Here is a 17,041-nt window from a genome sequence, read left to right as displayed (position 1 = left end):
CTTTCTAGTAGCTTATACTTTAAACTGTGGTGATTAATTGAGAGCACTTTCAAGCATGCAAACTTAACTAGTATTTTATCTTGGTTATAACACATCATTCTTAATAATGACTAGAAATCAGGCTTACCCAGATGTGTGATATTTTAACAAAGCAAAGCGAACTTTGAAAATGAACTTTAAGGCTACTCACAAAGTTCCATTAGAAGAAAATAGCTAAGAGTGTTTCACATGTTGCCTTGTGCACTCCAGAAAGCTAAGAAAATATATTTGAATGGCTCCCAATGTGAAGCAAACAAGATGAAGCCAGAATTTCAGGCAAGTGGTACATTCTCTTCTAAAAAGTTTGGACATAATAAGAATCACAAGAAAAATGGGGCAATAGAATCTTATGACATGATGCTATTATATCTCACATAAGAACAGGGCAGAAAGCAGAGTCACACAGCCAACCTTAAGGATCAGGCAGGTAGGTGTGAGGGCAGACACTTTCTGAAATAGCCTGCTCTTAAGCTGCTTAGGGCTTTAAGGCACAAATCAAGCTTGGAAACAAAATCAGTTTAGATGCATACTCCAACTGCTGAAAACCGGACAATAATTTGGCAGAACCATTTTTGCACTCACTGAACCTTATAGAACTGTTTTTAGCATCCCTACATTGCAGCAATACAGCACTATCTGAAGGTAACCAAGGCAGAGGTGACCGCTAATCTGTGGCCCTCCAAATGTTGCTGGGCCTGACAGGAGTTGCAAGTTCAACCTCTGGAGGGCCACAAGTTAGTCATACTCCACCACAGGATGAGTTACTGACACTAGGACCACTGTCTCCAGAAAAGGCCAAATAACTGGCTAACTAGCCACAGGTACCAAAAGGCACTTCCTGCCACTGTGGCCATCTGTAAATCTAATGAGAGTGAGAAGTGAGGATCAGAACTACCCGCACGCTATGCACCTGATGCTTCAGGGAGAATGCAGCCCATCTGTGCAAGCTAGATGTGGTTCTATTACATTTTTGATCAAATATTCTCAAAAGGCAAGCACAGCCAATCTTCAGCATGCCTTCAAGTTCCATTCTTTGCCAATAACATCTGTACAAGGCTGTTAATATTATCAGTGTTAGAAAATGGGTTATGAATGCCAGGAGCCATGTGGCTCCTGGGATTTAGGACAAAATGTCTAGGCACCTTTTTTTGCTGCTCTGCTACCAGACCAGGCAGCCCCGCAGCAAAATAAATAAAAAGAAATAAAAAAAATGCTGCCAGGCGAATCAGGGGGTCAGCAGGCTAGTGTAGCAGCAAAAGACACATCTGATTCATCCAGCAGCGTGGCAGTAAAAAATGGTGCATCTTTTGCTGCTGCGCAGCTGGGCAAATTAGATGTTTGCCAAGGGTTGTGCTGCAGAAAAAGAGGCGTGTCTTTTGCTGCCGCTGTGCCCAGCAGACCAGATGACTGCAGCCAGGCAGGTGGAGATGCCAGGTGCCAAAGGCAGCCCCTGGACATCTCCATCCAGTCGCAAAAGTCTGACCGCCAATCGCAAAATGCAACTGGTGCTCAGCCTTCAAACGCTGCGTGGGGTACCCTCAAAACTACTGCTCTTCAAATTGAGGAGATGCAGTTTCCACTTTAAACAAGTGAGTGAAAGTCATAGTTCATGGATTTACACTCTGAATAAAAACAAGACAGAAGTGATGATGGTTGGTGGTCCCTGGACCGCAGTGTTTTTGTAGGTGATTGATGGTGTTCGCCTCTAGCTGCAGCTGATCAGGACCACAGGAGTTGACTGACTGCTGTCAAGACCCAGGAAACCAAGATCGCTGCTAAATACATTATGCTGTGTGTTTCTCCATAAATAAATATAGCTATCAGCTGAATCAAAACCTTCAAAACCTGGAAATACCCAGTGGGATTTACATCCAAAGAAGTTACATTCAGAGAGGGTGGGGGTACAATGTATGGAATTTCTTTCAATCAAAGAACACCAGTCCGTTTCTCTATTGCTTTTGTTTGTTTGTTTGATCCTAACACCACAGGGCCGTTTCCACCATTAAAGTATAAAATGAAAACACAAAATACATCTCATAAAATGAACAAAACAAACAAACAACCCCCCCATAAACAATATACACATTTACTTCTTATCTGGTAGTTTTTAAATCCTGCTAATTTTCCTAGAATTAATTGCATTAATTTTCCACATTTAAATATGTGCAGGCAAGCCACTACATGCCTGGGAAGTGCTATGAAATATTTCTTTTGTTACATATTGACAGGGAAAAAGAGATAGAAAAATCAAGCTCTTTTCTATGTTGCATAACTTTTCCTGTCTAGAGACAATTTTATTCATCACAGGAAACAGGGCAAGTGACCTTTACTATGTTATATTTATAAATATCTAAAAATAATTGTGTTTGTACCCTAAACTAAAAATATTGTAGATAAACAGAATTTGAAACACAGATCTGAAATGAAAATGTTCAAAAGGATAGATAGTATACATAGAGGAACTTAACTTGGAGAAAAAAGTTACCAGACGTTATGTCCAGACATGGACAGGTGATTTCACTATATCAGTCTCCTGCAACAACATTGTCTTGGAAACACAGATGCCACTCATTTGGTACATGAATAAAAACCAAAATAAAACTAATTTTAACATTACTCGCCAAAGGTCAGGCAGCTACTTGGTATCATGTATCAAAGCCAATTACTACAGAAAGTTCACCTGTCTTTTGAAATTGAACTCATGACCCTTTAGGTAATAAAAACATGATTTAGGAAATGAACGACTACTAGGCATTTCATATGAGCGTTACAAATAGATAACTACAACTGAAGCCCCCCAATGTTGATCACAACCAATGGTGCTATCAAACTCCAAGTGAAAAAAGTGCATTTCTTCATGCTTCCTTAGCATCAGATGCCGAAATAGGTCAATCAGAGTGCTATTTATACATACAATTGCTTAAGAAAATGAGTAATTTGATAACAAAATTGCTGAAAGAAAGAGTCACCCACTGATAACAAGCCAAGGAACTGCTGCCTGGGCCAGACAAGGTAGACAATGAGGCTGGTTCCAATAACTGCTGCAGCAAAACAACAACAACTTTTCAGCTTAAGAAGGAATACAAAATCTAACAGAACAGGAATTATGCCCATGCAGAATCTCCTTAGCTCCTGACTAGTACTGTACTGGAATTCTGTATTTGTGGGCGGCTGGTGGGAACAGGGAGACGACTGGGGGAGGAAGGATTACAAATTTGCAAAAACCACAGGTGACCTAAGTTCTGCCCTGCCAGTGTTTTCTGAAATGTCAAATGTCTCCCCACACAAATATATTCAGATTGTACCAGAAGCCTCAGTAAATAACAAGTGTGCTTTTATTATCACAAAGTAGTACAAAAGTCAAAGGGTTTAATTCCAGAACTGCGAGGAATGAAACAGCTAACGTTCCACAACCCACCTCTGTGTTCAGGAAAGGCTATGATATTCTACTTTTCCAAACTCCTTCTGAATTTTATAAATTAGTTAAGGGGGCGGGGGGGGCAGCACCTTCCAGATAACAAGACAGGTACAACATCTTCAAACTTTAAAATGTGTATGAGTGGCATAGTTACGGAAGATAAGCCTTACAGAAAGTTTATTAACATACAGAAAGTAAAATAAGTTGCCAAAAACAGCAACACTGAATTTAGTTATATGGAACATCATGATATAGAAGCTACTTAATGTGTTCTAAATGTTGTACACCACCCTGGGATCTTTTGATGAGGGACAGTATATAAATTAAACAAATAATAAAAAATAATTATAATTAGTGTGGTGCTGATGAATGCCAAGGTTGTAGGTTTGATCCCTGTAAGGAACAGCTGCATATTCCAAATTTGCAGGGGGTGTAACTAGATGATCCTCGTGGTCTCCTCCAACTCCATGATTCTAATTATACAGTCAAATTATTAGTCCATCTAGCTTAGTTGTGTCTACACTGACTGGTAGCTCCCCAGTTTCAGATGCTAATGCTTCACAGTCCTACCGGAGTGGTCAAGGACTGAGGCTAGAACTTTCTGCATACAAAGCATGTACTTTGCCACCAAGCAGCAGATGCTCTTCCTCCAATTTTGATTTATTTTACTTAAATTATTTCTTAAACCTTCTTTCAACAAGACATCTCAGAATGAAACAAAAAAGTGTGAATAAAACTAATTCACGGCACAAATACAGTTTACAATCAACAAATAAAACACAATGAAACAAGTGACAATTTGAAAAACAACAACTAAAAGAACTGAATGGAGATAAAATCCAGAAATTATCTAAAATGTCTACACAAGTAGGACAGCATTCATGTACTACTGAAAAACCTGTAACACTGGCACCAGGCATGTTTCTTTGGGAAGGGCATTCCAAAGGCATGGTGCCACTGTGAAAAAGGCCCTCTCCTTCGTTAGAAATGTAACAGATTTCTACTAATGCTTGGAGTAAGCCTGTTACAAAAGACACCCCAAGAGTCATTTTTGTACTGCCAGTTGTCCCCCAAAGTCAAAGGAACAGTTTCAAATAGCTAGTACAAGGGCTGCTGTTTATATGTGCAACTAGTTATCTCCCCCTAGTAATTAATAAAAGTCATATTGTGAAAAACGATCAACACTGACCTCGTTCACTTATTAACTGTTAACGAGTTTGCTCACTTCTGATCAAAGGAGTTTGCGCCTTTAGTAAGAAAACTTACAATAACGTAGGGCACAGTACAACTATAAGGGCAAAATATAACATCACATTTGTGTATGCAATAGGTCTTCTCTTTCCATGCCCCCTGCCACCACCTTCTACACCCCAGGGTGTCTCCCCATTCTCAGGAGCAGATCTGGGGGGCATGCAATGGGAGGAGAGAAAAGAAAATTCCTGTTTTCATGAGTGGAACAAGCAAAAAGCCACAACTGGATATCACCCATATGAGATTTTATCACTTTCATCTTTCAATGGTCACTAGCTTGGTGGCCCCAACTGCCTTAGCAATAGTTCTGAAAAAGTATATATTAACTAATCATTTACTTAACAATTTAGACCAAAACCATTAACACTATTATCTTACGAACTTATTATTCAAATATTTTTAACAAACCAATTATGTATATGTGTGAAGTATAACAGCATAACAAACAGGAAGAAGCAAGTGTGAGCAGATGCAAAAGAGGCACCTTTAATAGTTGTGCATAATTTCACAACAACTTCATAAAGGGAGCTTTAGAGGGAATTTTAGCAAGTAAGGCAGGTCCGCCATCCATTTTCCTTCTGGTCACTTCAGAAGAAGTGGGTATAAATGTCAAGAAGAATTAACACATTCAATGGCAACTCTTCACACAAATCATTCACACACAGGCTAGTCCATGTTTGTCACAATAGAAAACAAACCAGACACACTTGCCCCATTATAAATCTCCTCAACATACTTCTATTTTTTACAGTGCAATTCTTTCCCAATCACTTCAACTGAAATACTCCCAAAAAGGATGCACAGGACTGCATCTGTAACTATCCTATGTAAAACCATCTCACATCTTATTCCGCTTTGCCATGTGCAGATGTGAATTTGCTCCCTGCTCTTAAATTTGCATTTTAAAGCACTGTACTTTGAACATGCTACACCCTTAAACATCCATTTAAAATATATACACACACTAATTACAAATCTACAAACAGTAGATTATGAATTATGAATATCACTGCATTTCTAGGTGAAACCAATAATCAGTCAGTTGACAAGTGTACACACAACCGGGGGCTGCATTTGGTCAGGATGTTTTGAGTCTGAATAAATGGTTCTCTACAGAAAACAAGTTATCTATATTTATTTGAGGTTTTGCAGTATCAGCTGTGCAAAGGGCTGTTGCAACTCATCTGCTCTCTGGACAGGACTGTTCTGTTGAAGGATACATATCGACTCAAAGTATTGTGTAATATACGTACACAAAATAATCTTATTTTCAGAATGGAGAATTATTCTTTCAGAAGCACGGACTTCAAAGAGTTTATCCTGTTATGCCATACAAAAAATGCAATTGACATCCAGAATTATTAGCAGGAGTACTAAAAGACAAAATAAATCTTTTTAAACAGAGAAATAAGAGGTAAACAACACCTGTAAGCTTTCCCTAATGAATACCTAGAGGTTTTTGCAGAGATTCAGCGGAATCTGCACTCTGTGGCTGCTTTTAAATGAAATTTTTAAAACCTTGCCGAGTTCTAGTCAAGACTTTTACATATGGTTTAGTTTCATCTTGGTACAACTATTTCAAAAGATGCCTACAAGTGGGTTGGTGAAAGTTCAATCTCTGTCAATCATGGAACTGAAACATACACAAACAAGAGGCAACTTCTTCATTCAGAAATTGACTAAGGGCTTGTAATTATTATTTTTTAAGTACAATAATAAGCAGTGTTATGAATCATGTAAAAAAATTGAACTTATTTTTCTGCTTTATCTAAAACTAAATGAATTTTATTTAGTCTAGAAAAAAATGTGATGTTAATTAGTATTGCCACCAATCATATTGACTGAAGAACAAAGTTCAAATACTGCTTGAAATTGCCAGCTCTCTTTGGATATAGGGAATGACCTTACCAATAGAATGGAAGTTTCTCACACTGACAATCAAATATGTGCTTTGTAATGAATAACATTCTTGAGATTCCTGAAAAACACAATGGCTGGTTAAGTAATAGATCTTTCAAAGAAGACTGTTTATCTGCCAGAAAAATATAGGTGCCAAAAGCGAGAGAAACAATTGAAAGTCATGCCTCTCTTAAATGCAAGATGAATATTGAACATATAGTGATACTGATTATTTGAACACAACAAAAGCCATATTTGCATTTCAATTTGTTGTATACCATGCAGTAATTAGAACTGTGATATAATCTTAATTTTAAAAACCAGAACTCCTTTTGATTTATTGTCCTACAAAATTTGGTAGTAGGCTCTAATTAATGGTGGCTTAAGACATCATTAGTGTCTGAGTTTTCCACTATTCAAAGAAATGTGAAAATGGGTTCATTCTTTCAGCGAGTTAAAATCCTAGACTGCATAAGCAACCCAAGCAATTGCTTGAGGCAATATTTTTAGGGGCACAGTGAAGCATCATGAAATCAGAGATGGACATCTTAGGAAACTTTACAATATAACTCATTGTGCAGGCACACGCAATCAAGTGCCTTTTATAACATTGCAAGGAATACTGGGACACACTTTCCAGATGATGCTGTGTACCACTTGGGGCGATCTACTGCCTTGAGGTAGCACTAATTGGATATTTGGGTCCAAGGAGATTGCTTAAATACATCAATGTTTGTCTCAATGGGTTGAAGAAGAATGCAATGTAAAGAAGCTGCTACTAGAAGTCCCCATTTAAGGATAACTTAAGACCAGTGTTTTTTTCCTTTAAAAATGTTTAGTGGTACTCTCATTTGGACTCAAGAAAATCACCATTTTATAGTTCAAATCGGGAAAGATAAATACAGTAAATGGACCAAAGTACAAAGATTCACAGAATGTTTAGGGTTATGCGTACCCCTGCATCCCCGCCCCAGAAAAAAGCACTGCTTAAGACCACCCAAGAACTGAAGCTCCAATATTCAATATAGAATTCTTTTTTAAAATGCATTACCAATGAGATCTAGGATACAGAAGACAACCCATAAAGCATTTGTCCAGAAGTGTGACCATTTTAAACTATGCTAACATCAGGCTATAAAAATGTTGTAACTGCTCAGATCCTGATTCCCAATGACACAAACATTTGCATACAACTGCGAAGTTCATTAAAAAAGGACAGAGGAAGGCCAAGAGACAAGTAGGCCTTTATCTAAGAAGACTCTTGTAAACTACTTGCATTTCAACATTATACACATTTATTGGGAAACTTATTTTGCACTAAGTCTCATTGAATCCACGTATAGGGGTTTGGGTTTTTTCCCAAAAGGAAATTTCTTTCATACTTTGCTCCAGTGCAGATCCATTTCTTCTTTCTGGTTTAAGAAACAACAGCATATGAAACTAAATCTTCTATTTATTCAACAGTGTTTCTGTGCAAATTTTTCCAACCAACACTGGTATATGTACTAACTGATAATAAAGCTATAATGGATGAGACAAGTTAGGGATGATTAGAAAAATCTTTATAGCCCAATCCTATAGTAAGGTAAGACATGCCTTAAAATCAGTGCACTAGAGTGTGCTTGATTCTGCAAAAGATCAGGACAATTTTCCCTCATAGGACATTAGGAGTACAGTATTTTATTCCTCCCACAGGTAAAGGAGTATACTTTTTAAAAAACCACAATAACCAATCAGATGGGTCAAATTTAGCTCAGAGAAGAGAGGGAGAAAAATACACAGAGAAAGACTACTCAAAAGGTAAGACCTTTTTTCCATACAAGCTCCAAGAAAACCTCTGTAACTCCTCCCTTCCGCTTCTCCCTCAAACTGGTTGTTGATAGCATATGGTACAGTTCAATTTGTCTGAACTAAGTGAACTTTCTTTAGCTCTAATTAGCTACAAATGTAGTAAGTTCTAATCATAGGCAACTATCAAACCTAAACAGTATGAAATGAACTCTTCCTCTTATTTTCTCCACTAAATTTTCTCCACTAAATCAGCAATGAATTTGCTAGGGAGACTTTGGTTAAGATGCAAAGGAAAGGTCAAAATATGGTGTACGTATACACATATTCACACGCTATAATTATATTCAGGGCTTCCTAGTCCCCAAAGAGTTTGTCGACAGTTGAAATTTGTCATTCAGAAGCAGCTATAGTACAGGACATTGTCCATGCTGTAAATAATATGTGTGCGTGAAAAGAGATCAGGTGCCTTACAAAGATAGCTTTGAATATATTTATTCCAACATTTTTTAATGTCTTCATGTTCATGTTCTCTCAAGCCATACAGATAGAAGAGTTTACTTACAACAGAAGTTATTACAGTGGGCTTCCTATTCACCCACAAGCAAAACAACAGTATCTCCATATGTATATTGTACAGTTTACACTATTTTTTAAAGGAAGAGGGAAACATGATTTGCAACTGTGGAAAGTTCTGAGAAAAGCACATCTTAAGTAAGCTTCAGTCAGAAGATCAACATTAATAAAGAAATCATCAGCATCACAAGAATGGAAAAGCCAGGCTTCTGAAACGATGGGCTTCTTTCCCATACAGAAGTCAAATCAACATTAACACAAACCGGAAGGACTATCATCACAGTGACCGCTGTTGCAAAGGGCACGTTCTTATCTTGTACTGTATTGTATATACTGCCTTTCCGCACGGAAAAAGGCACAGGCCTACCTACTGCTTCCTTTTACATTTCATGGCCTTCACCATGCCCGGCTGCTTGCAATTATCACCTTGCACCAAGTGACTGCACCTGACAACCAAACACTACGCTTCACGCAGCTGAGGTCTCCAAGAGAAAACATACAATAAACCTGTTTGTTCAGGTGCCCCTTGGACAATCTTTGTTGTTGTTTTCTATCTGAAAGGAGAGCTAATTCTCTTCCCCGTTTACAGCTGGACGCACAGTGAACTGCGCATAGTGGAGGCCAGATAAAAGAATCAAAATCCTTAAGAGTTGGGGGTAGGCGAAGAGCTGCTTCCTCCTCACGAGTAGACTCCCAGGGGCATCCACAGGGGGGAAAGGCAAAGCTGGGTGAGGGGCGTCCCATTAAGTCTGTCGCATATAAACACGTGTACATGTGTACACACACACACACCCTGGCTCGTGGCCTCAACCCACGCCCTTTCTCTACGACGACACCTGGACAACGAGACACATACACACCCCATATCTCGTCCCACCCCCCAATCCCATTCCTGGGCTGGTGGACAGTGGAGGATGAGGGGCCACGGCCCTCCCGCTTCCCCTATCTACCCGCCGACGCGCCCGCTTCCCTTATATAGATAGACATATATATATATATACCTGGGCCCGAAGCCGCCAGTGGAGGCAACGGCTGCCGCTTCTTTCCCTGCCCCGCACGCCAAGTGCCTCGCCGCCGCAGCCGCTGACATTGAGAGCTCCTGCAGAAGCAGCACCGCCGCCATGTTGGTGCGAACAGCTGCTGCGGAGACCGGGCGCCGCGAGGGACAAAACGCGGAAACGCGAAGCGGGGGAGGGGGAGGGGCTGAATGGCTGCTGCTGCCGCCGCTGTAACAACTTGCCACAAGAGGCGAGAGCAAAGAGAGGCGGCGGGGGAGGAGGGAGGGGCCAGTTTTCAGCAGGAGGACAAAGTGAAAGGAGTGGGTGGGGTGAGGTGAGGTGAGGTAGGATAGGTATGATGCAAATTATACCTGCGCCATCTCGCACGTGTCTATTTGGGAGCCATTCCCGTTGACTTCAGTGGGACTTTGTTGTTGTTGTTTAGTCGTGTCCGACTCTTCGTGACTCCGTGGACCAGAGCACGCCAGGCACTCCTGTCTTCCACTGCCTCCCGCAGCTTGGTCAAACTTATGTTCGTAGCTTCGAGAACACTGTCCAACCATCTCGTCCTCTGTCGTCCCCTTCTCCTTGTGCCCTCAATCTTTCCCAACATCAGGGTCTTTTCCAGAGAGTCTACTCTTCTCATGAGGTGGCCAAAGTATTGGAGCCTCAGCTTCACGATCTGTCCTTCCAGTGAGCACTTAGGGCTGATTTCCTTAAGAATGGATAGGTCTGATCTTCTTGCAGTCCATGGGACTCTCAAGAGTTTCCTCCAGCACCATAATTCAAAAGCATCAATTCTTCGGCGATCAGCCTTCTTTATGGTCCAGCTCTGCTCCCATGTAAATCTCTCATGGCTGCTGTAATGTGTGATTTGAAGATTGGCGTTGGGCTAGGAAGGTGGGGGGTAAGGACTCTGGTTCAGTTCCCTCCCCAGCCATGGAAGTTTGCTGCGTGACATTGGGCCAGCCTCTCTCAGCCTAACCTACCTCGCAGGGTTCTTGTGAGGACAAAGTGGCTGGAGGAGGGAGCCCCTTTATGCTGCCTTGAGCAATTCTGAGGAAAGTTGGGATGTAACCAATAGAGGTAGGGGCCCTCCTTCCCCTCCCCACCCCAAGCCCCTTCCTCACCACCAGAAATGGCAGATAGGCAGGTATGGTCTGGAGAACTTGGCTTGCTGACTAGCTATAGCTTCTGTCTGTCTGCTCATCCACCTCTGTTTCTGGCCACCATCCAGAGGTCAAGGTCAAGGAGGCAGATGTGGCGCCCGCTGCAAACACCTCTTCCTAGTTGCACAGCAACCCCTAGTCAGTTTCACAGTAGTCAGGGATGGTGGGAGTTGTGGTCCCGCAACAAATGGGGAACAGAGGTTGAAGAACTCACCTAGACAGTCCTGCTGGGCCCCAATCTTCCATGCTGCATCGCCCCAAGAGCAACGATGGGTCAGTAAGTATAGATCCTTCTGAACAGAGAAGGCCTTCAAGAGATGATGGACATATAAGTGATCCTGGGCAGGTTTGCAACCATCAGTTACCAAGTCCTCCCTGCCACCCACTCCCCACCGGAGAGGAAGTAAACGTGAACCAGAACAGCCTCCACACAATTGCTCACCTTTCTTTCCTTCTCTCTCTCTCTCTCTTGGCAGTCTTGTTGTTGTTTTTTTCATTCTCTGCATGGTGCAATTGGGTGGACTGGGTTTGCTGGTTGTCTCCAGTTCTTTTTGCAAAAGAAGAGAGAAAAGAAAATGGCAGCTCCTGTGAGGAGCAGCTGCTGCCTTCTCTTTCTCTAATGGTTTCTCTAAGCAGAACAGCTGGGTCCAGTTCTCCCTCCTGGGTTGCTCAGAGAATTAAAAGAGGGTGAGGGAGTACAGAGGCAGGAACAGCCATTTGATGGCTCAACCACTTGCACTCTCCCTTTAAGTGGCATTTCAGGTTGATTTCTACAGGAGTCGCCAAACTTTTTAGGTCCTTGGGCACAATTAGATTTTTGAGCGAGTGCTGTGGGCACCACCCTTCCTCTGGAGAGACAGAAAGTGCATACATATGCACAATAGATTTTAAGCTCACTGTTTCCCCCAAAGAATTCTGAGAACTGTAGTTTATCACTCACAGCGGTTTGATTCCCAGTACCCTTAACAAACTACAGTTCCCAGGATTCGTTGGGGGAAGTAATGTGCTTTAAATGTATGGTGTGCCTGCAGTCTTCAATTCAAGTAGAATTACCGTAATCATCTTAGCCTTGAAAAGCCCATAGAGCTGAACGATGAAGTGTGAAAGAGTGTCATTTGTTCAACTTCCTCCTTCAGCTCTATTAGCTTTTCAAGGGACAGAAAGGCACTTCCTCCTCACCAGGTCACAGCAGTGGGTTGTCACCATTCCTAGTTTTTTTGAGGAAGTTGGTCACTATCCTTCCCAGAGCCCTTATTAGATAATAATTATTACCAATGGAATACATTCTATTCACCAGATATTTGCAGTCACCTGCAGTTATTATACCTACTGCACTTTGTAAACCTTTTAATGACATCTGCTCTTATTCAGCTCTCTGCATGTTCATTCAAAAACAAGGCTCCCTGTGAGTTCTGTAATTTTTTTCTCCCGAGTATGTATCCGTCAGATTGCAACCACACAGCACAATTCTAAATACCTAAGTGTGATCAATGGAATTTAATCCCTAGTGAGTGAATCTAGTATTGCAGCCTTAGTTCTCATTAAATAAGAACATAAATATGACCAATTGCTTGTATGCTAACTCCTGTGCACATTGGGTTAGTGGTGTCTTTAAGAATAAAACTATATTGGTGATAGAATGACTCCCTTCTTCCTGCCTGGGGTATGTTTCTCTTCCTGGGCTGTACACGTCTGTTACTTTCCATATGAAAATGATCTCTCCCGCTGGTACTATGTCAGCTCCCCCCCACCCCTTTCTCTTTTTGTGATGTCCGAATTAGGATTTGAAAAAGGAATAATGGCAGCTTTCCATCCACTGCATCTTTTAAATCTTGCTAAATTCACTATGCAATACTATTACATAATGAAAGATTTATTTTTTATTTCGACACCATATTCCTTCTTTTAAAATCAGTGAGGATACTCACATGGCACATGTTATTTGGGATTTTATGCAATCCCCAAGCTATAGCCAAAGAGCTGATGAGGCTGGGGTGGGGGGAGGGGGGGACGCTATTTGTTACGGCCTGCTGGACTGCATATGAAATTTACAATGAAGTCAGAGCTGTCTGGTTTTAATTCCCCCCCCCCTTTCCTTTTGTATGAGTCTTCAATAAAACATCACAGCCCATGGAGAAAAAGAAAAATTAAAAACAGGCAACTTCTGCTACATTGTCCATTTCACGTGCAACTAAACAGACGGCACAGACCTACAGGGAAACTCCACCTTTCCCCCATAAGTCTGCAGAAAATCATTTTTAACGGGCATTGCTTTTGTGCTGGCTATTGATAATGTGGTTTGAAATCTACTGTTTAAATGTTACTCTAGACTGGAGGCAAGTAAGAATTCCAGTCAAACCTCTTGTTATCAGAATGAGTCAGGGTAGATTGTTTGTGTTGCAACTTGTTTCCTGTGGCTTGTAACAAGCCCACCCTTTGGGCTGTAATCAAGAGAGGGCTCATAATTCTTTTCAATGCAGCTTGAGATTGTTGTTACTCCTGCAAGTAACAACACTACCGATATAGCATAGAGCCCATCACTGATACAGGAACACCATGAATGCCTTCCTTGCATCACTGTGGCTGTTATGATTGCTCACAACTCCTGTGATATTTGGTCATATCAAATATTGGTATGATATTCCATACAAGGAAAGGTCCTAGAACAGATAATTAAATGGTTGGTCTGTAAGCACGTAGAAAAGGATGCTTTGCTTACTAAGACCCAGCATGGGTTTCTAAAAAACAAGTCATGCCAGATGACTCTCATTTCCCTTTTTCATAATGACAAGCTTGGTGCGTCAGGGGAATCCTGTAGACATAGTTCATCTTGATTTCAGGAAGGCTTTTGACAAAGACCCCCATGATATTCTTACAAGGAAGTTGGTAAAATATGGGCTGGACAAGGTAACTGTTAGGTGGATTTATAGCTGGTTGATTGACTGAACCCAAAGAGTACTCAAGTACAGTTCCTCCTCACCCTAGAAAAAAGTGGTAAGTGGGGGTGCTGCAGGGTTCTGTCCTGGACCTGATGTTCAACATTTTTATAAATGATTTGGTTGAAGGTATTGAGAGGATGCTAATCAAATTTGCAGATGACACCAAACTAGGAGGACAAGTCAATGCCGCAGAAGACAGAATTGGGATTCAAGATGACCTTAACAGATTGGAGAATTGGGCTCAAACTAACAAAATGAATTTCAATAGGGACAAGTAAAAGGTTCTACACTTAGGTAGAAATAATCAGTACATGTGAAAAGGATCTAGGGGTCTTAGTAGACCACAAGCTTAACATAAGTCAACAATGTGATGTAGCAGCAAAAAATGCTAATGCTATTCTAGACTGTATCAACAGAAGTATAGTGTCCTGATGAAGGGAAGTCATAGTACTGGCTCTATTCTGCCTTGGTCAGACCGCACCTGGAGGACTGTGTTTAGTTCTGGTAACCACAATTTAAGAAGCATATTGACAAGCTGGGACGTGTACAGAGGAGGGCGACCAAGATCATCAAGGGTCTGGAAACCAAGCCTTATGAGAAACAGTTGAGGGAACTGGGTATGTATAGCCTAGTAAAGAGGAGACTGAGAGGAGATAAGATTCCGTATGGAGGAAGGAACAAGCTTGTTTTCTCCTGCTCTGGAACTTAGAACCCAAACCAAACCAATGGACCTAAACCAAGAAAGGAGATCACAACTCCATCGTGTTTTTATTCTTATTCTTATTCATTTAGTAAATTTATATCATGCCCTTCCTCCCAAAGGATCTCAGAGTAGCAAACACATCAAATGCATGGTTGTTAGGAAACCCCTCATGGAGCTAAACCTACCGAACACCTGTAACAAACTACAGTTCCCAGGCTTCTTTGGGAGAAGCCATAACATTGAAAGTGGCATCATAGTGCTTTAAATGTAAGGTGTGGACTTCTATATGTCTCCCAGAGGTTAGTAAAAGGCTTTGTTTGTTTGTTTTCAGAGGCATATTAGAATTGAATTTCTTTTGCTTCCTGACACAAATAAATTAATTATGCCACACATTTTTATTGTTCTTTGAAGTAAGATTATTGATTATTTTACCCAGGTTTTCTTTGTGTGCTTATGCACACTGGAAAAATGATTAAAATATTCTTTCACAATTGCTTACCTAGCAGACAGGGAACTGTGATTCTTTTATCCCCCACCCCACCCCCACTTTAGAAACCTGCAAGATGAGTGGAAGGCAGGGCTGCGAAGCCTTTTTTTTTTTTTTTTAATCATTTCAGGTTTGTTTAGCGGCCGATGCTGTTAAGAAACTGTTCATACTGTTTGACGTAAGCAGGGATTTTCTTTTCTTTTCTTGCATTGTCTATGCAAAAGCCCCCTTCTTTTCTCCACCCCCCCCCCACTTTATAGTGTCTTCTGTGGGTGTAAAATTGGTTATGTTTTCCATGAGAAGAAAGAGGTAAAACAGATTTTTGTCTTTGAATTTTTATAGCCATATGCTCCTATGTTCTTTTTTGCAGGTTTTTTTTCCCCTTTAAAAAACTTTTTTAAAAATATTGGGTGTGCCTGACTGATGCTTGAGCCTTGTGAAAATAAAAAAAGGGTGCTGTTCATAATGGCTTGAGTGCCTCAAGCAGGATAAATCAGACACATCTTGGTAGATAATAATGTTAAATGCTAATCATCCTTTGCTGGGAAGAAAATGTCTCTTTGTTGTTCTTTTTGAAGTCTGGTGGTGAAGAGAAGCAGGGACTTTTGAGGCTGGTTTAGCAAAGACCCCACATATTGTAAATTTGGTGGGTGCCTTGTCTATTAGATCTCACTGCTCAAAGTTAAATAGACCTTCTTTACTTGTTCCATCTTTAGAGTGTGTCTAATATTCTCAACAGACTGTTGCACAGACATACACCCTGCCTTCTCTCAAGTGCCGTCTACAAGTCTTGAAGACAGGAGTGTTAACTATGAATCCTGAAATCTGGTATCCCCCTAAAAACCCATGCCAATGGCTTGTGCTAGTTTTCTGAAGTCATATACCACCACCACCAAGTAGAGGCCAATATAACCAGTCAGAGTTCCTGGTTAACACCCTCCTCACCCCCCAAAACAACCCAGTCATATCAGTTCTAAAACTGCACTAAAGATTCTTGCTATTATTATTTGTGACTTTTGAATGACATAAAATTATTAGAGGAAACAGCGTGAATACACTTTATAAGAGAGAAAAAACTGTTTCCCTCTTTTATCACTGGGGGAAAGAAGACTTATCAGTGAATAATGAATAAACAGACAGATGCTTGTGAAACTTAGGCTCCCCAAAGCTGGCATGTTTAGCTTGAACATTATATTTTAACTAGGATAACCAGTGCAAAATGTGATCAGCTCAATAGACTGAGTATTTCAAAGAATCAGCTTCATACAGCTACAGGTATCTTAAGCTCCAGCTTGGATATTTTCCATGTGCTGTAAATTAAGTCGGTGGGGAATTATTTCTCTTTATTAAATACCAGTTTCTTGTTGCTCAGACCATTCCACATCATTTTTCTGCTGATAGTCCATATAATGCCCTGCGGCACCCCCTCCCCCCAAAAAAAACCCCCCACCCCAACACTACCTTTGAGGATAAAAGTCATCCTACTAAGATTGACCTAGATTGATATCTTCCCCAGCTGCACAATGCACTGCCCATCATTGGTCACCAACTTTTATGAGAGCTGCCATTTACTTAAAATGGCTTTGAAATGGTACTATGTCCTCGTGAAGTGTCACCACAAGCAGTGGCAGACTCAATTTGTTACAGAAAGAAAGCCCATGGAAGTTGAGCTGCCACTTGTAAAGCTGTCTACCTCCAGTGGGTGAAATTTTTATCTTGACTCATTCTAGGCTCAATTTTCCAATGTTTCCCTCACTTTTTAAAAAGCATTTAT

The 17,041-nt window shown here is 40.8% G+C and overlaps 1 protein-coding gene across 2 annotated transcripts in view; it reads right to left on the bottom strand.

Moving 5' to 3' along the window:
• Positions 1-10,232, bottom strand: part of NDUFS4 (NADH:ubiquinone oxidoreductase subunit S4) — a 46,054-nt gene extending 35,822 nt beyond the window's left edge. The window contains exon 1 of one of the 2 annotated variants that reach the window (XM_083576331.1): positions 9,973-10,232. In XM_083576331.1, coding sequence (XP_083432457.1) covers positions 9,973-10,094 — 122 coding nt within the window. In that variant the 5' untranslated portion in view covers positions 10,095-10,232. Of the gene's footprint in view, positions 1-6,616; positions 6,691-9,972 lie in introns of those variants that run through there. The other variant, XM_083576332.1, reaches the window with a different exon arrangement.
• Positions 10,233-17,041: the final 6,809 nt, after the last annotated feature.

This window comes from Podarcis filfolensis, assembly GCF_964270895.1.
Source record: "Podarcis filfolensis genome assembly, chromosome: 11".
NCBI classification, from domain to species: Eukaryota; Metazoa; Chordata; class Lepidosauria; order Squamata; family Lacertidae; genus Podarcis; species Podarcis filfolensis.
This window is presented reverse-complemented; position numbering and strand designations above follow the sequence as displayed.